Below are 24759 nucleotides of genomic sequence, written 5' to 3'. Positions count from 1 at the left end.
TGTGGAAAATCCTAAGTGGTGTGGGGTATGGGAGGACATAGGTCAGACCCTGAAGCAGTTTTCTGACCCAGTAGCCTGGAACTTCCCTCCTGAATGAATTCAGAATCCAGCTGAGGTGAGGAAGTATCTGAAGGAAAGCTGCAATAACAACACGGATGAAAAGAAAAAGCTCATTGCCATGTGCTGGGTCCTGGCTAACGCTTACCGCATCCTGCTAGATACTGTAGGGCAGAAGATACAGCCAGAGGAGCAGGAGAATAAGCCGGCAGACACCCCCATCACTCCGGCTGCAGCTAAAGCAGATGGGGAGCCTAAACCAATAACGATTGCCCCTGCCCAGCGAAAGAAACACAAAGCCAAATCCATTTGCTCAGTGGATGATGAAGGGCAGCCAGGACCTTCACAGCCAGCAGAGGAATCTGAACCTGAAATCATCACTGAGTCCCTGTCCATAGAGAGCCTTTGTACCCTGAGGAAAGATTACACCCGATGGCCTGATGAAACTATATTAAGTTGGATGGTCCAAATCTGGGATGCTGCAGGCAATGGTACAGTTCTGGATGGCACTGAAGCGAGGCATCTGGGATCCCTGTCACGCAACCTAAGTATTGACCAAGGGATGACAAGGGGCCCTGAAGCTCTCAGTCTCTGGACACGGCTCTTAAGAAGTGTGAAGGAAAGATACCCGTGCTGGAAAGATCTCCAGCTGCAGCTAAACCCCTAGAAAACCATGGAACAAGGGATTCAATGCCTGAGAGAACTGGCAGTGATAGAGATCATATTCTCAGGTGACCAAGCAATTAGGAGCCCTGACATGGTAAAATGTACACCAGTGATATGGGGATGAGACAATGAGTTCTACGGTGAGGAGGCTCTGGGTGTATGCAGACACTGTGCACGGCCCAACACAAGCAAGAAACGCAGCTGTGGAAAAGAGTCTGTCAGAGACCATACAGAGGGTGGAAGATAGGACGGACAAGACTCATCAGAAACTCAGGAAGGAGCTGAAAGAGGGCCTTCTCCAAATCGCATCCATGCAGACCAGAGGCCCTGTTATCAGAAGCAGACGTGCCACGGCTAGGGAGAGAGGGTACACCCCAAGAGCTGAACTGCGGTTCTTCCTGTGTGACAGTGGGGAAGACATGAGGAGGTGGGATGGAAAACCAACTTCTGTCCTGGCAGCACGGGTATGTGAATTGAAGGATGGTAATGCTGAGAGAGGGAGCTCCACCAGAAGGGAAACAGCTCAAGGTTCAAATGATAACCAGGATTAGAGGGGCCCTGCCTCTAGCCAGGCAGAGGCCAGGGAAAATCGTGTCTTTTGGACAGTGTGGGTCCGATGGCCTGGCACATCAGAACCACAGAAATACGAAGCCTTGGTTGACACGGGCACACAGTGCACTTTGATTCCATCGAGACACGTGGGGGCAGAACCGGTTTCTATTTCTGGAGTGACAGGGGGATTGCAGCAGCTGTCACTGCTTGAAGCCTGTGTGAGCCTAACTGGACAAGAGTGAAAGAAACATCCTATTGTGACTGGCCCAGAGGCCCCGTGTATTCTGGGCATAGACTTTCTCCAGAGTGGGTATTTCAAAGACCCAAAGGGACTCAGGTGGGCTTTTGGAATAGCTGCTGTGGAGGCAGAGGGCATTCAGCAATTGAACACCTTGCCTGGGCTGACCAAGAATCCTTCTGCAGTTGGGCTTCTGAAGGTAATGAAGTGAGTGCCAACTGCCACCTTGACAGTGCATTGACGGCAGTACCGGACAAATAGAGATGCTGTGATTCCCATCCACACAATGATTGGTGAGCTGGAGAGCCAAAGGGTGGTCAGCAAGGCCCACTTCACTCACTCAAGGCCCTGTTTGGCCTGTATGCAGGTCAGAAGGGGAATGGAGATTGACTGTGGACTATTGCGGCTTGAATGAAATAACTCCACTGCTGAGCGCTGCTGTGCCAGACATGTTGGAGCTCCAATATGAGCTGGAGTCCAAAGCAGCGAAGTGGCATGCCACCACTTATATTGCAAATGTGTTTTTCTCCATTCCTCTGGCAGCAGAGTGCAGGCCTCAGTTTGCTTTTACCTGGAGGGGTGTGCAGTACACCTGGAACCGGCTGCCCCAGGGGTGGAAGCACAGTCTCACCATTTGCCATGGACTGATCCAGACTGCACTGGAAAAGGGTGAGGCTCCAGAACATCTGCAGTACATTGATGACATCATTGTGTGGGGGAACACAGCATTGGAGGTATTTGGGAAAGAAGATCATCCAGATTCTCCTGGAAGCCAGCTTTGCCATCAAAAGAACAAAGTCAAGGGACCTGCCCGAGAGATCCAATTCCTAGCTGTATATATATGTATAAACGTGTGTGTTTAAAGCTGAATTGTATTAATTCGGGCATTGAGCAGACGGTATGGAACAAGGGGTGGAACGTTCTGGGGTGATGTTATGAAGCCGCTTTATTCCTTAACCGTCCGCTCAATGCCCAAGGACGCTGGATGGACCTGGGGCCGGGGTCAGAGCCATGGACCCGAGGGGGTATTGAACGGTTCAGCCCAACGGCTCGGGGGTCTCTGGGGCTCGGGAGGGAGTGCGCTGGGAGTGCTGTGCTGCTCTTTGGGTTTCTTTTGTGTTCTGGCTACCAGGAGAAAGGTTCTGTTGGTTTGTCTTGTTCTTCTTCCCTTCCCTTGCCCCCCTTGCCTCACTGCCTCCCTTCCGTCCTCGTTGGTCCGGGGAGCCTGCAGGTGGCTCCGGCAGGCCCATAGGGTGGCGCTGGCTGGTCTGAGCCCGGATGTCCGTTCCCTCTCTGGGCATTTGCTGTATTTTGAGGTTTTTTTTTCCCTGTTCCACCCTGGTTTTGTTTGGTGTTAATAAACAGTTTGGTTTTTTTCCACTTTCGTCTGCTGTGACCCACTTGTCTTATTGGTGGAGGAAAAGGGAAGGCCCTTTTCCCTTTGGAGGAGACACTCACTCCAGAGTGATTCCTCCTGAAGTTTTGTCTCCAAAACCGAGACACCAAGGTTACTATTTTTCATTTTCTACAGGATGCAAGTACTCCTGCATACTTCACTAGCAGTGATACAAACACTTCTGGCCAAAGACCCGAGAGTGTATTACCTTGAACTCTGATAACCACTCCTCCACAACCCCAGTATCCACAGCTAACATCTTCCAACATCTGCTTCAAAACCTTCAGCCTGAAAGAGTAAGCAAACACAGTTGTGAATACTCCAGTCACTGCATTAAGCAGATGATGAAAATTAAGTCTCTGTGAATATTTAAAGAATCTTATCATGCTTTTACTTTTTAACATTTTACATGCTGACATTACTTTGAACTTTTATTGTACCTCACTTATCCATGCTGGTGGAAGCATTAAACACAAGAGTTTTCACATACAGCAGTTTAATAAATTCCAACTATGTACTGTGTAGAAAGCTCAGTAAGCCAAAGATTTGCAGAAATGGCACTCTGAAAACAAAAAATATTACCTCCTCAATTTCAATTTATTTTTCAGCTTACAGAACTTGAGAGGAAACTGTACGGACTGAAGAGAAATGACTATTTAGGTTTTTCCTAGTCAACTGCTATTCCTACGTGGAAAAGGTCACTGAAATAAAGGCGGATGGAAACCTTTCAGTCCTCCCCCACCATGGCAACTGCAAGACAATGAGCCTGCTGCCTCAGCATGGAGCCTAAGACGGACTCCCCAGCCCAACACTCTACCCAATCTCAGACAGAGGCAGATCATCAGCAGTAGGACTTGAACACAGGAGATGCAGAGTGTCTTCAGAAACTAATTTCTGATTTCTCTTCAATTTTGAGAAATCACTTAAAAACAATTGTCCCTTGGAGCAGCTTATTCTGACACAAAAGACCAATATAGCATGAAGATACAAAACTACTAAAAGAGCATGCTGTTAGCTTATCCAAACTGTGCCCATGGATTTCAACTAGAGACAAAATTAAATACTCATCTGAGAAAAAAATAAACACTGTCTTGGTGAAATGTTCAGTCATGGCAGATATCCCGTCTTGATGCCTTAGGTTTTAACCTTTGTATTTTTCAAATTCTGTATTGCTTGGTGTAGTTTCTTGTAGCCTGTTAATTTCTGCTCTCTCATGCTAGGTAGACATAACAAAGCCTCTCCGGCCCTGCTTTCCAAGGACACCAAGACTGTCCTAGGCAAAAAAGTATAAACCAAAGAGCCTCTAAAGGGGGGGCTAAGCTGTGGGGAAAACTGAAGCTTTAATTGGAGAATTAATCCTGCTATGCAAATGAACCAAACCTATAAAAGAGTGAAGAACTCGTGACCTGGGGTTCATCTTGGGGTCCATTTTGAGAATAGCTTCAGGCTCCCCAGGGTGCACCTTTGAAGGCCTTTCAAATAAATACCTCTTTTATTCCCTTACTCCTGCCTAGTCTCTGTTTCTAGGAGGCCTCTTAAGGCATCAGTCCAGTTTTACTTTGCCAGTTTAAAACTAGTTTTGAAGTACTGATATCCAAGTATGGGCTTGCCCATGAATGACACGCAAGGAAAAGATGAGAGGGAAGAACTGCCTTTTATAACACAAATACAAATATTTTGTTCTGAAATCCAGACTGTAGTAGAGCATATACAGACTATATACAGTATATTTTAAGAATCCTAAAGGGACAAGAACCAGATATGATAATAGCAAGAGCTCACTATAACACTCCAAAGCAAGAGGAGTGGGGAAGCACAAACTTAAATAAGGTTTTAAGTAGTGGCCAAAAGCTTTCAATGCACAGACAGGGTTGTGGAAATGACTATTCAGACATGAATGGCAAAAGGAATCGAACAGGCTGTTCAGCAATTTCATTTTAAGAATCATTTTAATACACAATAATACCATAAGGCAACCAGAGACTTCTATGCCCCCTTCTCCTCACTTGCATGATCATCAAATAACAGACCTGGACAGGCGAAATCAGCTGTGGCAACAGCCTCTCACCACCCTAGAAAGATACACGAGTGTGCACAAAGCTTACAAGAACACTGCCTTTGGAGGATGAAAGGACAATAGGGAAGGGCAAGGAAGCGTAAGCACTTGATTTTTGGAGACCAGACTACTGCCATGGCTGGATATGGGCTCTTTAAGGATTGCGAGGCAGGAAAGCCATCCTTTATTTGGGAGAGCAGCAGGGACACATGGAGCTTGGCCCTGCTGTGGACGATGAGACAGCTGGGAGCTTACAGGTCACAGATGAGAGGGCAGAACAAACACGGGTGACATTATGGCAGGTGTTTGCTACTCATCACCTGAGCAAGACAAAACATAGGAAGCCCTCTTCATACAGCTGAAGAAGCCTCACATTTACAGGCACCTGGTCCTCACATGGAGCATGAACTACCCTCTTATCTCTTGGAAAGGTAGCAGAAGAGGAAACAAGCAACCCAAGTGGTTTTTGGACTGCATTGATTATCACTTCCTGAAACAGGTGACTGAGGAGCCAAGGGCAGGCCCTCTGCTGAACATCATAATTACAAACATGGAAAAACGGGCCAGTGATGTCAATCAAGGTCAGGGCAGACACAGCTGCAATGACCATGACAAAGGAGATCACAGGATCCCAGTAAGAAGGATCAATGCAAGAAGGAGGATCAGCAATGTTCTAGAATGGTTCATGGGCTTTTGCAAAAATATCATCAGCAACAGGAAAACTAGGGCTCCACGACTGAATTAGCAAGGGATCTGCTGAGAGAAGATACAGAAAAGGCCAAGGTATTCACTGCCACCTTTGCTTCTGTTGTTACCAGCAAGAGCAGCCCCCGGGAGCCCTGGATCTCAGAGCACAGAAAATTGCCTCAAGTGGCAGAGTGGCTGAGCAGTCTCCATCCCTGGAGACATTGAAAACCCAGTTTGATAAGATCCTGAGCAGCCAGACACCTGTTTCAATTTTCACTACTTTGAGCTAAGGTGGCTGGACTTCAGAATCACCAAAGATCCATTCAAACCTCACCCACCCTATCACCCTTTATCAACAAAGAAATAGGAAGGATTGCCATGAAGAATATTCATCTAGCTAAATACCAAGTCTTTCTGATCAGCACTGACAGTCTCTGAAGATGTAACAATGAAAATATAGAGGAGCAACCTCTGAATACTCGGCATAGGTTGTGTGAGAGACTCTGCTGTGAAGGGAAACTTTTAAGGATAATACCATGTGCTAACAAACACAAAGGCTAGTCCTACTACAGTTACTGAAGCAAACACCTTACCAGTTCCTACAGAAGCCCACAATCTACTAGCCCTACTTTCATTCCTATGAAGGTGGACAAAGGTTTTTGCAGCGTCTCATGCTTCAGCACAGCTGACAATCGTAACCATTCCCTACTGAGCCCTACTAACACCACAAATACCTGTCCTAATATTGATTGTTCAAAGCAAAAATCCCATTTTTGGAGTCAAGAGGAGTCCTGGATACACCAAGTCCATAGCTGATATCACATTTATCTAAGAGATGCATTTTTTTCTCACCTATCTCTAGTGATTCATCAAGCATTATTTTCAGATTAAAGGTTCCCAGAGCAGAGAGGTTTCATTTGACCAGTAAAAACAGTAAGAGCATCCTTGGCTGGCATTATCCATTGGAGTAAGAATAATAAGTTTTTATGACTAATTTTATGACTAACTATTTAAAGGTGACCTTTTTTTTTTTTTTGCAAAAGCATGAACTTTTGAAATGACATCTATAAAAAAGAAACAGGGCAAAGTTTTTGCTGATCAGATCTTTTATATTTATTTTTAAAGTAGCAGAAGCATTCCATTGAGAGTTAAGGCAGTTGAAACACACAGGAGATAGACTGTCCATATTTTACCTTTATGCACTAAAAAATCCATATATACCTGTTTAGCCCACAGCAACACACATTTGAGTACCACAAATAAGAACTCTAACTTTAGAAATATTTTCCATGAAAATAAAGATTATGTGTTAGATTGATGTCCCCTAGAAGGAAAAAAAAGCCTCAATTTCACACATCAGCTGTGTGGGATCTATTTAAACAGGCAGACAATCTACTGCTTTGCTGAAGACTGCCTCATTTGTCCTAGTTAAATAACAGATCAAGTTGGACCAGCACAATATTTGGACAGAGTTGGAAAAACGAAGACTGTTCCAAAAGGAGGATTAACAAATTTCACTTAACAACACAATTTTTTGCTGAAGCCCACAAAAAGTTTACAAAAAGTAAGTCTAAAATGGGATTTCTAACACTAAGTGGACCAAAATAACCTTTTACAGAAAAAAAAAAAAAGACCCAGAGGATTAAAAAAGCATGCCTTAATTACAGCTTTGTTTCAGTGGATATAACTGCAAGATATAGGCCACTGTTAAGCATGAGATGTCCCAGTCACTACAGAATTAAAGCAACATAAAGTGGATAAAATAAATACCTGCTACTTTGGGGATTATTAAAAAAAAAAAAAAGTAAAATTATATTAAGAATATACTTTATATATGCCAAAACTGTAATGAAAATTCAACTACTACACAGCATTTTTCCAATAGAAGTCTTGTTTTAAGATCAGCATGTTATTCTCTTTAAATGAGTATTTTTTCCTTGGTCTCTTCCTACTAAGTCCCTGCAAAGATTTCAAATGAGTGGAGTTTGAGAATTTCTTTAAAAACAACTTGCTTTTGTCACCATAAATCAAATACCACTTTGATTAAACGTGACAAGCCGCTTCAAATGTCCCCATGCTCCTTGTTCATTTGGATGTCCTGATGAAGATTGTTACTGGAAAGATCAAGAAGTCTCAATTATTTAAATACCACACAACCACTTGTGATGCAACTCAGTAACAGCCAGGTGGTTCATCTCTGTTGAATTTTTGTTAGACACATATATGTTATTAACTTGTCTCACACATGAAGTAAAGCCACTTTAGGTGATACTCTCTCATTGCAGGTCTTATCTTCATAACTGCCACATGAAAGCAGGCATAGCTTATGCAGTCTAGCTAACACATGGCTAATTGTTTATATTTATATGGCTAATACAACCTGTATGCTTGCGCCTTCTGAGTTAAAAGCACTTTGGAGTATTTTCCGCAAGACTCTCAACTTGGATTAGCAGCCAAAGAAAGGATTTATAATAAATAATAATTAACAATGCCCAAGTCCTAAGCAGCCTCTGAGAGCTGTCAATTGGTCTTGCTCTAATACAATAATATAAGTCTTATAATCTCCTTATAGAACCAATTTTTGGTTTGTTTCAAGGTGAGTATTACAACTCAAATAAGATACCAAGGAAATTTATCTGACAAAAGCCAAGTCTCATTTAGAAGAGACTTCTGCAAAGTCTCTAAGAAGGTAGTTTTCCCCCCCTCACCCATTACAGCACAAATACATCAGGAACTTACTGAATTTCCTGGTTTTTAATAGAGGAGGGAGAAAAAGTTACTAGGCACTGAGCTGGTGGAGGGCCAGCCAAGACAAATTAAGACATATTCTCTTGCAAACTTACTAATGCATCCATCTACTTAAACGGCTTTGGATTTTCATACACATCACTCAAGACTTTAATATAATAATATCAAATCATGCATTTGAAGGACATCACAGACAACACATGCACAGGTTTTTCTTTAAAAATAAATTCTCACAATAGGTGGCTTTCTTGCTCTTGACAGCTATCCAGTGTTTGCAGAATTCATCCACAGAATGCATGTGCATCTGGATTAAGTACAAGGAGGCTGGACTTGGATAAAAACGAACTCTTGAGTTCTGCAGAATTGACCTTCTGAAACCGCAGTATTAGGTATTTGCTAGGGAAAGTCACGAGCTGGAAAGAACAAAACCAGGAGCCAAAAACTGCTCAAGTCCCACCCTCTGGGAATTGCTGGAAGAGAAGAGAAAGCATATACTGCATCCTTACCTAATCTGTAAAGTATCTGCTTGGAAGTCTGTATTGTTTGCTTAAAAAAAATTTAAAAATTAGCTTAAGGGAAACATGGAACAGAAAGTTAAGCTATTTATGAACCATCAGCCAAATGTGTCAACTCACCCCAGAATAGGGACAAAGTAAACTTGTGAGCATTCCATTAGGATGCATCAGACCCACAAGAGACCCTTAAGTCCCTAGTAAATGCTCATCTTCTCTTCTGTAGTAGTTTGCACACAGAAGTAGGGATGGGCCAATTAGGACTCAATTTTTCTTACCTTTAGAAGTAGTACAAGTAGTATTAGAAACCTTTTAGTCAGCTCTACTTGATTTATCAAGTTCACTTAAGGACTACAGTCTACACTTAAAATTCACATTGCTGAACCCTTTTCTCTCCTTGTTTCAGAGACAAAGACACAATCCCTGGTAAAGCACAGAACAGGAAAGAGCACTCAGACAAGTGTATTCTTGATTCGACTGACAAAGAGGAGAATGTATTTTCCTGATGTCAATGCACAACTCATTCTAGTGATACAGTAATCTGTTCATTTACTATACAGTTTTGAATATGGTCAAGCTGTTCTGTTCAGATACTTGTAGGTGCAGTAATGGGTAGCAAAACATTTGAAGTCCCTTGAGAAAAGAAACAGATGCTACTGTGGACTCCAAAAGCCACTCTGACAGGTTTCAGAAACCACAAAAGTGAGGTCTGACTTCTTGACTTTGACAAAACCCCAACAAAAACCCCATTGTGCTAAGCCTGAAACAGTCACATGCTCTATTCAGATATACAACTGTAAACAGTGCTCAAAGACTTGGTATCAAATATTCTCTGATAATTGCCATCTTCAGTTTAAAAGATGACGACAGCCACGGTGCACCAAGCATCACTGACTCAGGCTCAAGCAAATTCCTAGAATGAGAGATGGTTATTCAGCACCTTCTAACAAGAGAAATAACAAGTTTTAGGTGATACTATAGGTGACAGGCTCCAAACAAACAGGAGTTACCAAAAACAATGTAGGAAGGAAGTATGCATACAGGTCTGAGTACATTAACTTTATATAAATGCACAGGAAAAAAAAAGCACCTGGACATATGCATGGAAGGATCTACTCAGAGCCACTAAATATATAAGCACTTCTAGTTCAGAAAGCTGGGGTCAGAGGTTGCTCCCCAGCACACTCTTCCAGTTTTCTCTCAGTTCCTTTCTTGGCCTCTATTAACAGCCACTGTTAGACAATAAGGTTTCAGAAATTCTGGTCTGATTCACTATGGTCATTCTGCAGTCTTCTGCATAATACAGTAGTCAACACACAAAGGTAAGTGTTCTGAACATTTGTTTCCAGTGGTTTGTAAAGACTACTGGACCTTAGGAACTGAAACTGCAGTCAATTTTAATTTCATCTTGCCAAGGGCGTTATTCAGTTTTGCTTCCCATTTTCCCCTCCCATCTGTCAGTGACAGAAGCAGCCTTAGATAGAAGCTCTTATTTAGAGCTTACACTTTATACCACAATGTGGAACATCAGCCTTAAAGAGTCAGGAGTCAACAGACTTTTCCATGCTATAGATTTAAATAAGACTTCCTGATCCTGTGTACATATGCTTCTCAAACAATTTCCACTTGGAATACGACGAAGTGATATACTTGCCCATCAAATAGAGAAGTCCTTCTGAATGATAGCCACTACAGTTTTTTTGAAAAGATCTACTAATATTCAGCCACAGATGAGAGACCTCAATTCAGTTTTGTTGCCAGCAATTAAGGAAAAACATAGTCTATAGAAAGCAAGCATATATCAACTAGACCATACAGAAACTATAAATAACTGTCTTAAATGCAGTTGTCTCTTCTGCAAAGTATCCAGTACCACAGAATACTGCGTGGAGGTTTCTGGGCTGTAAAGCATCAAATACTTCACATATCAGAGTATAACCCAGTCTTCTATAACCTTTGAATTCTGTCAAGAGGGGGAAAAATAAAAAACAACAAACCACCTATGACTGAAGTCATGAGGTTGCAAGGCCATTTACAATGCTGGCAAGTAGTCACATGGGCACACATGACCCAAAACATTCATGATGAAAGCTTTCTAAAAAGTCTCAAGCAGAAGGTAAGATTCCCAATAGCACAGGCTTTTGAATTTTTTAATCCTCGTCTTTGACTCCTGGCAAATTTATTTGCTTAATTTCAGATTAGCAATCAATTACAAACCACATTTGTGCTCAACTAACCTTGTATTTACCCTTTACTACCAAGAGGAAATCTCTCCCAAGACAACCAAGTGACTCACGCCAGCAAAACAAGTCACCAGGACAGAGATATGAGACTACAATCATTGATATATTCACCTGAATTTATACAAGCCATAGTAAATCAGATCTATTTTGTTTAAGCAGGACAAAAGCAGCCCTAACAGTACAGCGCCAAAATGAAGTGAGAGAAAATAACTTCCACTTGAATCTTATTTTTTCATCTTCCTTAACTACTTCCTCCTTGCTGCCTTTTTTAATCCTATTTTACTATTTCTTCCCTGTTGCCTACTGCACCAAAGCACACTCTAAGTACATCTGCATATTGATAACCATAGCCAGTCAAAACTGACCACCTGTAAGACAACTTAGTCCAGTCAGCTTACACCCCATTCTCTGGCATGCAGAATCCCTACTCTTTCAAGCTATTTAATCTGGAGTATATCCTCAAATGTTAGCTTTTCTATCACCTGTAATATAGCAATAGTTTCATTACAGGGAAATAAAGTAAGAGCTATTACTTTCAAAGCAGTTTTTCTTAGCACCTAAAATATACTTGCTTCCTCTTTTACTTCATGCACATTACTGTTTACATCTTATTGACTCTTTAAGAAAGAACAGATATAAACAGCATAGTCTTAGATAGAATAAAACACACATAATTGAAAAATCTTGTCTTAATTTAAGTCCTTGCTTATTCTGGATTAATATAGTTAACTGTTCAACACATACAAAGAAAAATCAAGATAATAACTATATGCATCATAAAGAAAGAGAATTTAAATTAAGTAACATTAAAATGAGTACAAGCACAAGTTTAACCAAATGAATGAACTAGAAAGCTTTAGAAATTTTGTCTGTTTTCTATGTATCAAGACTTCCATAACTTGTGTTGAGAACATCAGTGCATTGGCAATTCCACAGTAACACGACACAGTGCTCTTATCACTTCTGTAACAGACAGCAGTGCTGCACAAGTTCACCACTTGCAAGGAACACTCTGTACAGAACCCCAAACAAACTTACTGTTCTTTTGTACCTTCGTTCCCTAAGCCCAAAGTACACTACATCCCTATGAAGTCAGGAAGCTTTCTCAAAACCCAAAGGCAAATTTAAAACAGTGAAATATAATAAGCTTTAGAGAGAATAATTGTGTTGCAGCTTTAATTTTAGTATTGCATGTAGGTCTTGAACCAACCAATGGTCTTTTCAAAAGCATGGAGCATTATTTAATAAGCAGTGCTGTGACATGTAGTTCCTTGCCTTCTCAACCTTCAATGCTACCACAGCATTACCTTTTACAGGCAGTTATTCACTTTAACTATTTGTGAAGTCGATTTGCTGCAAGCTAATTTTAAAAACCAAGTTATGATTTCTAAATGAAAATTGCAAGCCATCTCAAGTTAGAGTTTGTTCAGAACAGTCAGTCACATATGAGAAGAAAGATGTTGTGTAATTCAGCTGCTGAAAGACACTCAGTGTAAAGCATGCACAGGCAGATGCTGCACAATAGCTTGAGTATGACTAAAAAGCATGTGGAGAACTGAGCAGGGGCTGTACTTCATCTCTGAGCATGAACTGTAAAAGACACAATTTCAACGCCTTCTACCATTACAGCACATAGTTTCAGCTAATACAAGTCCAGAAGCATTCATCTGGCAAGTAGTTTAACAGGGACCTATCAGAAGGAAAAAGACTCAGCTGACAAAGCAGGGGCAGGAGTCTGAGAGACTCTTCACATACTCTTTAGCAGCAACATTAAGAATACAAGACTTTTGACCAAAACATCCCAACTCTGCTGGCTGAGAATGAGATTTTAGGAGACACTGCCTATTTCCAACCCTGCTCTAGGTATCTGCACCTCTTTTGGTTTGGAAAGCAGAGATGTCTACCTGCAAGCCAGACACTGACTGTAGAAAATACTACACAAGCCACACGAGGAAGACGTTTTGCAGCAGCTCTTGGGACTTCCATTTCAACTGAATCTTCCTTCTGCCTCCAAAAAACATGAGGAACTCCACAAACTGAGAACTGGGCTGCAGAAGTCACAGGTGCTTCAGAAGTTATTTATGTCAGGTTCAGGCCAGGATGGGGTTAATTTTTGCAGTAGCCAAGAGGGGCATGGCCAGGACCCAGAGGCTATTCTGTACCACCTCATCACTTCGGGGAAGCACTGGGTTAGCCAGTTCTGCATGGTGAGCGGTGTTTGCCTATTTTGTACACTTTGTTATTGATAGTGTAGCTGTTACTGTTTGCTTTCTTATTCCACTGCTGTTTCCAGTAAATTGTTCTTATTTCAACCTGTAATCTTTACTTTTTGTGCCCCTAATTCTCCTCTCCATCCTTACGCAGGGGAGGGGGCAGGGAAAAGGGGGACTGACACAGATGCTGTGGTTTGGAAGGTTTCGGTGGGAATGCTAAATTGGGGAATACCATTCCTATGCCAGGACAGCCTTATTTGATAAAGTGCAGGCCCTGCTTTCAGGCCAAATCCATTCCAGGGCACCCAGCCCTTCATAAAGAAAAGAGAACTCTCCCCAGGGCTCCCATTGGCTTCTCCAGATCAGCTGTGTCACCGCACTGGGCTACCCAGGGTAGATCTACAACATAGCATAATATCAGACATGATCAAATACAACTGCAATGGAAAGGTTTGATTTTGACTCCAGAACCTTTATTTTAAATGAGTGCTATGACATATCCCATCACCCTAACCCTACCAATGCAGCAGCATTAGCATTCCTGATGGCTTTCTATCTGAAAAATATTATCTCCATCATTCCTGATAGCTTTCTATCTGCAAAATATTATCTCCATATACCATTCTACCATTTCCACAAAGACCACGAGAGAAAAGTAGGAACCTTGCTATTAGGAATACATCCCAGATTTTATAGCAAGAAGAGGTTTATGGTAGTCTACTGACAGGTGTTTTAGTAGCTCATTTTCACAGAAAAAAAAAAAAAAACATACAAAGGTGTGTTTTCCAGAAGAGGGGTGCATCAATACTGCAAATAACCTTAGGACTTAGGTTTAGTGGTTGATAACTGCTCCCTGTTGAATTAGAGAATTAAAATTATCCATCAATATATGCATGTAATGCATGTATTTAGCTCTGTTAAACAGTTTCAAGAAAAATATGCTTTATCTCTTCATGACAGTTCTCTTATTCTTCCTCATCCCTTCCCTTTCCCCCACCCCCATAACAGCCCATCCACATATACTCACAAGACTGGACACACTCATTTGAAAAACATTTCAGAGCAACTAAGAACAATTTTGTGGGTTTTTACATACTTTACAAGCTACAGAAAAACATGACTTCTCAACTAAAATTTTTAAGAAGAGCAGACCCACGCTTCTGTCTCATTCAGAAGATACATCCAATACATTAAATGCTCTATTGTCACATATAAACGCTGTAGCACAGACGAAATATATGCAACTGAGTCACAAGACAATTTACTACTATGTGTGCCTTGCTCTGCATTGTAATTTAAAAAAAAAAAAGTCAAATCCCAAAAGCGTAATAGTGTCAAAGCAGAAAAGGATTATAATTGTCTTATGTTAAGAGACGTATTAATTTAGACTGAATTCATGTTAGATGAAAAAGCTTTTAAAACAAAAAGTTCCCATTTCATGAAAGCATTTAAAGCTCAGAATATTAATTACTCCAAGAACACTAATAAAACTCAAAGTATACAGGTTCTGGAAGGACTCTCTGAGTTCAGACCAGGGTATAGTACCAAATAGTCTGCCATTACTCCAAAGCCACAACAACAGAAAGTTTCTAAGGAATTTGTATTGTTATCACTTGGGTAGCAGAACACAGTTTAAGATTAAAAATAACAGAGCATACATTCATCTTCTTTTCCTGTTTATCTGCATTCTCATTAAATCACACAATGTCTTCTGCTCAAGACAGGTCTGTCTTTTAAGAGTATTCTTTGAGACCTACATATCTTGTAGTGCTAGAAGTGAGCGGTGTTTCTATAATTAATTATCAATTCAGAGTCCTGGCTTAGAGCACAGAATTAATGATTTACATCCAGGAAAATATTTCTATAGCCTAACTACAAAGTGGCCAAAATTTGTTTCTACAATAATCTCGAGTTTGTGAACTTGGGAACTTGATTGAGTGTATTGTGCTTACGAGAGGCAACTGAGAAGCCACTTGAATGGCACACAGTTGTGCCAATACATGGAAACTGGTCATTGATTGCACTTGTATTTGGGGCGCAGTGGACTCAGATGAACCAGAGCCGAAGGACACCAAAACAGCCTAACAACCCTTGGACACAACATGTTCTGCTTGTAAAAACTGTCATAAGCTTATGAAAGAAGTGTTGCAATGAACCAAGAGCAAAGCAACCCCCATCACACTGGAGGAAAAAACCAAATATAATCTAAGTGGATGGCCACTTTTCAAAGAATATGACATTTGAGGGGTGGGGGTTGATTGCACAGAACAAAAAGATCACGCACCCATCATTTAACATCAATAGATGCATTTAAAGAACTTCTTCAAGGGTAAGTGTGGCATCACTTGGTTCCTGTTTCATCACTCAGTTAACTTCCTATTCCCACTTTTGTCTGATCCTCTATTTACTGTACAAGCAGGACGTTCATCTAGGTTTCCTTCTTCCCATGACATCAAGTGTATCCACATCCTACTCCTACTGAATTTATACAGGACTTTTACTCTACCACACCAAGAAGCAGCTGTAAATGGTTAAATTAGTCCCTGCCACTGTTTCACTGGATTGCTGCAGCTTTGTGAGCGTAGGTGAACTAGCATCCACTTCTTTATCAAAACAGGACAAAATCTCTAAGCCACTTCTGAATACCACTAAAATAGGAATGAACCAAAGATTTCCATTACTTTCTTAAGGAATGAATGAATGTGTGCATCATGTATGCAAGGCAACTTCACAGTTTAGAGATCTCCTCTGATTATGTTGTTTTGGGTGGAAAATCATTATCATTTTTCCCTGTGCAGCTACAGTTTGCCACTAACAGTCTGGGAGAAAATATCACTGCACATATAACCACTCAATTCTAGTAAAAACCCTTGGTAACCAATGCAAATGCTTTAGAGACTCTTACATTTTAGCCTAAGAACAAAGAGAATAATATTGAAAATACATATACAAAACTAAAGTCAGTAAGGCAGCGAACGAAGTAGCAGAGACTGCAAATTTACTCAGCCAATCCCTAGCATGATGCAGAAGTGCTGGAAGAGTTCTGCTATATTTGTACACATTACTGAAAATTCAACAAAACTTCAACCAATTCCAGCTGAGACAACAGAATCCTGTTACTTCAAGCTGTATCATTGCAGACTTCGCAGAACAGATGTTTCCTTTGTTGTGTTTCACTGAGTAACAGAACAAATTTGATTGTCTGAAGTGTCTCATCACAACACAACTGTTGCAAAAATACCCCTCATTTACAGTACTGACACATTATGCTGCTGAGAAAACAGGAAGGGGGGTAAAGAAACTCAGATTTTTTTCCTCAGCTTTACAATCAAATATAAATCACATTCTCTTAAGACAGGCAGAAATTGGTAAATATTATACCAGCACTCACAAAGCTACAGATGCATGTGTAAGCAGATGTGCAGAATTACTGTCAAAAGTCTCTCACCTGCTCCTTTGGCTGCTGCATTGGGAATTTAGTTCAAAGCAGGGGAAAAAATGCAGGAGCCTATTAGTCTTTCTAGACCTGACATACAGAGTCAATATAATTAGGAACGTGAGAGATGTGAGCGGAAAGACTGCAGCTTATTGAGCCTAAAAGCTATAACTGAGTAAAAACAGTAGCACGTCTGCAGCATGTGACATGAAGCAGGCAGGTCTTTCAGCACATCCTAAACAAAGTCAATAAGAAATATATTCTTTTAACTGAGTATATAGTAATTGGTTTAACCAGATGTGCTACTAACCACAAACCGTAGGATAATACTCAGCATTTCACTGGCAAATCGAGTCTAAATTGACTGTAAGGAACATAAAATTGTTGCTTTAGCACAAGTACCAAGAGCTAAGGAACTCCCAAACACTGCTCCTTCCCACACTTTGATTACACTTTTCTCCCCTTCATCACAGAATACATGATGCTGCTGTCTACCTACTTCAAATCTGGAAGAAACACAATTTCCTTCAGCCAGCAAATACTGCAAAGGAGTATTAACCAGGGGGAAAAAAAATTATTTTTATACCTGAAGATCCTTTAGTCTACTTCCTCAGGTAGAGATGTTACTGTAGCATACCTGATGTGTCTTACACAGCAGAGTGAAAATATTCACAGTATCCTGACAGAGAAGGTGGCTGGCGTTAAAAACCTGTCAAATGCAATTTTTTTAAATTTACTAGGTCAACTTAACGCTTTTACACATATTCCAGTCATCTCCTTTAATATAGCAAATAGTATTAAAGGAGTGAAAAGAATTAAAAATAGAAAATAATTGCTGTTACTTATGAGAACAGGATTCAACTGCTTGAAAACAAATCACAGTGACATAGTACAGCCTTGTCCATTAACCAGATGCTCATGGAGACCTTATATTACCCAGCACTAGCTCCTGTACAATACTCAGACTACTAGACAGCTTAATTTTTGAGTATTAGATATAATTCTCTACCACATATCTAAAGTGTAACGGGATTCTGCCCCCCTTCCTAAAAAAATGAACTGCAATAAAATATAGCAAAAGTAGTGAATCACGATGTTTAGTATTAGCAAAATATTAAAGTTGTATGCACTGTTCGTCAGGTTGAAATTAATGCCTTGCTGAAGCATAAATATTTATCCAGTGCAAACAGCAGGAAACCTTAGGAGACAGCATGGCTTTAAGCACTGAAGTGTGTTAATTAGTACCCAGTGCAGTTTCAGAGCATGCTATGCTATTTTTAAATAAAGCTTAGCTTCCAAATAGAGGGAAGTAAGAAAATGTAAAGGTAAAAGATAAGATAGCCTAAGAAAGTTGTCTTTAATAGCTGTCAAAAGTGACCCAAATATACTTTTTTTTTTGGCACAAAGTTTAGAATGAGAGCTCTTGTGCCAATCAGGATGGAAAACAGGTACTTAGCAACTTTTGCATCAGCAATAAGCACGTTTTACTAGCACTACTTTTACCTAAATTTCTTCACTATGCTTTGGTTGCTACACAGCATTTCATATAATCAGAGGTTAGAGATGGAAAAACAAAAACATACATCTGTTTTGAAGAGATAACCCATTTCCAAGACTTCGTCTCAACAATCAGATGATTCTTCAGCATTGCTGGTCATTTATAAATTAAGAAGTGTTTCATGCATGCCCTCACTTTGCATGGCATTCTCCGTATACAAGAGTGATGATAATTAAATATGTGTCCAAATTCCATGTCCTTTGATTCCAGTTCTAATAAATAATGCTCCTAATAACAACTGTTTATTGAACCCGTCTGTTTTACATTTGTATACCATTTGTAAGTTACACTGAAGCCTTCCAAACAGAACCCTTAATTCATCACACAAACAACTACAACAACATCCTCTCCTTTCTGGCACTACAGGACAAAACAGGGTCACATTCAGACAATTTCAGGACTCACTTGGCCGTAAGTCATACTGCTTTCATTCACTATCTTTCCAGTTGTTAGCAAAGCATGTAAGTTCATGTGGGGATGTTACTAAAGAAATTGCCATAAATAACAGTTGCCCTCACAGACTCGGCCAAGATGCTATTTTTATTCTGCTCCTCTTGAACATGGTCCTGATTAGGGCAAAGGCTTCAAAACAGTTTCACCAGAAGTACAAGAAAATACCTCATATCCAGCACTAATTTAGAAATGCTATAAACTGAAAACTATTACAGTTGTTAGATCTTTCAGATGTAGGTTTGGTGTTTGGGGTTTTTTTTAATATTTAATTCAAGAGTATTTGAGTTTTCAAGCAAGTGGTTTCAACACAAATTCTGATCGAAATCTGATCTACAGAAAGAACAAATGCAGAAGCATTTCACCTGTCAGCCTTGTGGAAAACTTTTTAAATTTCAAATGTTTTCAAATAACTAAATAATTCAAGTGTCAGTTATTTATAGAGAAAATCTCAAGTTCATGCAGAAGTACTTCATCTAAAAAGTGTGTGCATACACTTACAAGTTGTAGAGTAGAGGAAAGAGTCTGGTCATTGCAGGAATAAACATTTTAATGGCATGCAGAGCTTGAGCAGCAGCTTTAAACACAGCTTAGCAGCAATATGCAGTTGCTACACACTAAAAACATTTTCATACTTTAGTACTCCTTGTTTTCAACAACACTGACACAGAGTTCTGTCCTTATCCTGACACCTTGCTGCTGCCTTCCAAGATTATCTCACAAAGCATTTCAAATAAACTAATCCAATTTAAGTTTCTAAATAACTGATGCTAATAAAAAAATGCTTTAATTCCAACATATTCTCCCCTTCCAAATGTGCATTTCATACATCACCATTTCAATTCTAGCAACTGAGGACAGCCAATGCCAAAAGGGCTACTTTTCCTGGAACAGAAAGAAAACACAGATTGAAAGAAAAGATCTCATGCCTACAATTCTAATTTAAGTGGTCTTTTATGTGTGTATATATATATATATACACACACACACTTGCACAATTAAACAGAACAGCACTAACAAAACAAAAGCTGTAATTCTCCTAAGCAGGGAAACTACAAAATTCCAGTAAACCAACAAACTCAAGTACATCCTACCAAGTAGGTACCAACACACTGAAAGACGCTGCCCATGAACTGCAGGTTTTAAGCATGCTGTATTTTCATAATCCCATGGAAGTCTCAGAGATGAGACAGAGTCACTCCAGTCAAACTATCTAACCTGAGAAGATAATTACAGATGGGCAGTCTTCAGTTTTGCACTTTGAAGTATATGCAGTTTGGACTCTAGTTCTCTTAACTTCAAGGAGAACAAGAGTATGCACACAAGGAAGGTCACAGTGTCAGGGTTTTCATTTCCTATACAGCAAGATCAGATCTCCTGCTTAAATTTCATGCACGTTGCTCCTGGAAGACTGACTGCTTGGTAACACTGAAGTAACACACACAATGCAGTGATTCACAGGTGTAACCTCCACTTCTGCCAACAAAACTACCTGCACAGTCCCATGGGAGACCTAAGCATAAACTTTGTACCCAATCTTCCATTTGCGAGAGAGCAAGCATGCCAGGTTATGCAGAGAGCACATTTGTCAAAGGGAAGGGCTGGGAATGAAACCTGGCCTGGCGATTCACCTAAAGGATTTAAGTCTAAGCTCTTCCCAATAGAGGCTTTGTATGTTTGCTGAATGCACAGGTGATCTTTGTTAGGAGCCCAAGAGCTACTGCATTTTAATATTCTCATCAACATAAACATTTTTGCCTCATCTGAAAGCCTCAAATACTCCACAAGCTCTTAGTCCCAAAGGAAAGTCTGGGAACTGCGACTTTTCTCTAAGAAATCATGCAGATTTTGCAAACTGTGCATTTTCCATACAACCTCAAAAAACACAGTGTTATATCAGGCCATGAAATATATATTTATTTTCTAATTAAAATAACCAGACATTAGCCAACATTTGATAACTAAAAATTTAAACCTCAAGAATGAAAAGGTCATTTTCACACTGCATGCATTGAAGTCAGTAACACATTATGAAGACAACCTAACATTTAACTTAAGGTTCACTTTGACGACAAGTAATTTCCTGACATGAACATGCAGATGGTTCAAGATACTGGGGTTTTAGAGGAATGTGTACTATGAAACAGACTTGAACTCAGTGACTTACTACTAGGTTTGACCCAGCCACATGCATCAGCCAACAGGCTCTTCTCCCAGCTTAGAGTCAGCCCCACTGTGCTAAGTAAAACACAGATGACACATACCACTTGTAGTGCCCAGCCTTGCAATATCTCACACACATGTTTGTGATACAAGTCCTCACCAAATTAGAATCCAAGTGACTTAACTACCCAGCTATGCCTGAGAACTTGTCTCCCATGGACTCTCTCAAGTGAAAGCAAACCCGCCCATTCAGGAGACTACAGCAGAATTTCAGCATGATTCTGTCCCTGACAGCCTTTCTCCTTGGAAGAAGCTTTCTGATTAAATTTAATATGTCCCTTTAAAACAGCTCACCGCTGCAAGGAAGTGAATTGTTACAGTTAATAAATTATCCCAAGTAGTACTGAACTTCCTCAAAATTATCATCCCTCTGATAAAAGGCCAACTAGAAGTGCCTTGCCTCACAAAGAGATTACACAGAAGAGAAGCAGATGGGTTCTGTATTTCAAAATTTGCATTTTTACTTTTTTTTCCTACTATGGAGGAAAAAATACATCCAAAAACACTGCCAGAAGGATCTAAAATTCAACTTCAAAGTGTATTACTTTTACCAAAACTATTTCACTGATGAAACTCCAATAGATTGCAAATGAATTTGACCACATCATACAACACTACTTACTTCTTGTAACAAAAGAACTTGTTGAAACGTGGAGGGAATAAAAGTAAGTCACCCTTGGAGGGGTGAAACTGTATGATCTTTAAGGCCCCTTCTAACTCAAACCTTTCAAAGACATTGTGGAAAGCACAAACTTCTGAAAAAACACTGTAGAGTCCAAGTCCATTATTGGAGGGAAAAACTGCAGAAAAGCCTTTTAAATGCCATGAAATGCAGCCATCACTCTACACTTTGCTTCATAATACTGATTTTTGCCTCTTTGCAGTGCAATTTACTCAAGTTGCCTCAAAAAAAAGTCACTCAATCTGAATTTGCAGCTAACAACCCTAACCCCAATCGTGTAACAGAAACTTTCATACTCTGTTCTTCTACAGTCATCTCCTCACGCACTGGCAGTGTACGCTGAAACTTCTGAAAGGTCGACACTAGCAAGCCTTCATAATCCTCAAGTACACAAACCTTTCCCCTGTGAACCTAAGGCTCAGGAGCTTTTTCGGCATAGAGCTGGAATTCAATTGTACGGGAAACAAACATGACGGCTGTCGGGATTACATGGGACAAGACAAGTCCAGGGGCACTATCTCTGCTTTCATCGTCACCTTTGAAACAGAAAGCACATAGAAGGTCACTTCAATTTAATGTGCGCCACGGGAAATCACGAAGCCCACGGAGGCACAAGCCCTGCAGCCTGCGGCTGGCTCAGGAGCCGCCAACTCCGCGGTTCTAACTGTTGCTGCCACCTCCCGCATCCCCGCGGCGGGCACCCAACTCACCGCGCCGAGGAGAGCACCAAACATGCCCACAGGACGGGTTAGGATGAAGGCGTTTCACAGCACGCCGCCGAACCCTGCCCCAAACCTCCCCACGAAGGTCTGCAGTGGAGCCGGGAAGCCCGCTGCTAGGCACCGCGCTGCCTGCCCTGCTCCGGGGACACCGCGGGAGCAGCTCCTTTGTCTCTCCCGCAGCCCCGGCCGCCTTCTCCCGGCGGCAGAAGGCGCCGCTGCCTCGCCGGCCCCAGACGCCCCGGCGATGCCGCCGCTTGCCCGCTCTGCCCTGCCGGAGCCGGACCGTGCGCGGGCGGCGCGCGGCGAGCGGGCGGCCAGGCACGGCCGGGATGCCGGCGGGGCCCCGGGAGGACCCTCGGGAAGGGGGGGAAGATCGCAGCCGGTACCGGAGCGGCGCCCCACAGCCCCGCACCAGGGACAAGGACCCGCCCTGCCCCTCCATCGACCCCGGGCACCCGCCCTGCCCCCGGCAACTCCGCCGCCCCCTCCCGGCCTCCCTCCCCGCGCCCTTCACCCACCGCCGCCCCGGCGAGTCACGGCCGCTCCAGCCGCGCGCCGCCGGCTGCCCCAGGGTGGGGCGCGGGACCCGGAGCCAGAGGGGCTCCGCTCAGTCGGCCGCGAGTTCCCCGACGGCCACGGCCGCCCCGTCGGGATGCGTCAGCCCCGCGCGGGAAAAAAAGTTGTCCCCGCGGGAGCGGTCGGGAATCGAACTCACCCTGCCGCCCGGCGGCTCCGCCGCGGCCGCGACTCAAACTCACCCTCCCGCCGGGAGCGGCGGCGGCGGGCGGGCACCGCCCGGCCCCACCGCTGCCTGGCGGCGGCCGCAGCCAACCGCAGCGCGCGGCGCGGTCACGCCAGCCAATAGCGCGGCAGAGCGGACCGTGCGCGCGCCCCGCTCCCCAATGGGCGGGGCCCGCCCGCTCCGAGGGCGGGCGGCGGCGGCGGGGCCGGGTGGCAGCGGTGGGCGCGCTGTGAGGGCGCCCCGGGGGCGGGCACGGAAGCCGGAGGAGAAGGCATCGGCTCCCCGTCGTGGGTGGGTCGGGAGCGTGGTCCTGGCCGAAGCTCTGGCGGGGTCCGGAGCTCTAAGCAGGGTCGTGCCCGGCGGGGAGATGCGCCCCCCGGGCCAGCGCCCGCTCCCGAAACTGCCCTGCGAGCGCGGGTGGCAGCGGGCACTGGAACAAAACATAGGCGGCAGCGCTTGGGATGGGTTCGAGAGAGTGGCTCCAGAGCTGCATGGGTTCTGCCGCCGTCCCAAATCACGCATTCCCCCCGGCCTGACACTTTTAAATAAAAACAGAGCTGGAGGCAGGAGCAGGGGGAGGCGGAGTGACGTCTGACTGTCCCAGCCCAGCAAAGGTACGGCTGACAGCTCCACAGGAGATGTTTCCAGGCACCCTGATGGGAATGCCACAGAATTGAATGCCTCTTAATTTCCATCAGGCGTGTTTTAATCATTATTTAGATACTTAATTCTTATCAGCCTTCCCCAAGTGAAGCAATTGTGGGCAAGTCTCGTTCCACAGCACTCCAAGGCCTTTTCAATTACAAGTATTATTTTTCCTCCCCCCGTATTTTTTCTACTGAGTTCATCCTTGGACTGCTCTGAAGAACAATCTTGAAATAAAACTGCATGCCCCACAAATAGCTACTTTTGATTTTTACATCTTTTTGTTGCCACCGGAATTTCTTTGTAAGTATGCTTTCAGGATGTTTTATTCCTCAGAAGCACACACTTCTGGTAATCTTCTGGATTAATAAAGATTAAATTAATCAGTAATCTAATTGCTCTGCGGTGAAATCAAGGCAAAGAGGCTGTGATTTGGCCTGTGTCAAATACCATGTAATGACAGAGCCTGAATTAACACCACCAACACTGTCACAAAGTGCTGTCCCATATGATTACTCTCTTAAAAGCCATGGTCTTCTATGCCTTGCCCATGTTCATTTCTTCAGTTACTCTGTACAGGTAGATAATGTGTTCACACCCAAGTTTATTAACTTCCTTGGAGCCTTGAACCTGAGAAAATACCAGGTTCAATGCACTTCCTCAAGTTTTTCTTGGCCATCCTGCACATGGACATCAATATCATTCTGTCTGAGCTGTTTCTAGACTTGTGCTATTGTACCATTCATTTCCATAGGTATGTAGCATATTAATTTGTTGACAATAAAATGTGTTGCTTTCAAGGACCTTTTATAACATAAACCATAATACGTAAAAATTGCTTTTAGAATATAAATGTCTTACTAAGCCATTTGTCTTTAGAATACTCCCACTGTGCTATGGTCTAAATTCAATCTGTCATCAGTTTCTATGACA

General features: G+C 42.4%; 1 protein-coding gene across 5 annotated transcripts in view; it reads right to left on the bottom strand.

Annotated features, from left to right (window-relative positions):
* FAM126A (family with sequence similarity 126 member A) overlaps window positions 1-23250 on the bottom strand; it is a 47776-nt gene extending 24526 nt beyond the window's left edge. For 3 of the 5 annotated variants that reach the window (XM_042043688.1, XM_042043691.1, XM_042043692.1), the window contains exons 1-2: window positions 23155-23250; window positions 3118-3197 (exon numbers count right to left, since the gene is read on the bottom strand). In XM_042043688.1, the coding sequence (XP_041899622.1) occupies window positions 3118-3168 (51 nt within the window). In that variant the 5' untranslated portion in view covers window positions 3169-3197; window positions 23155-23250. Of the gene's footprint in view, window positions 1-3117; window positions 3198-17390; window positions 17494-23154 lie in introns of those variants that run through there. The other 2 variants (XM_042043689.1, XM_042043690.1) reach the window with 2 other exon arrangements.
* Between the last annotated feature and the right edge of the window lie 1509 nt (window positions 23251-24759).

This window comes from Corvus kubaryi, unplaced genomic scaffold (assembly GCF_017639235.1).
Source record: "Corvus kubaryi isolate FWS band 111438036 unplaced genomic scaffold, C.kubaryi_AGA036_p1.0 37398, whole genome shotgun sequence".
Lineage (NCBI taxonomy): Eukaryota > Metazoa > Chordata > Aves > Passeriformes > Corvidae > Corvus > Corvus kubaryi.
Note: the sequence above shows the minus strand (reverse complement) of the source record. Positions and strands in the feature narration are given on the sequence as shown.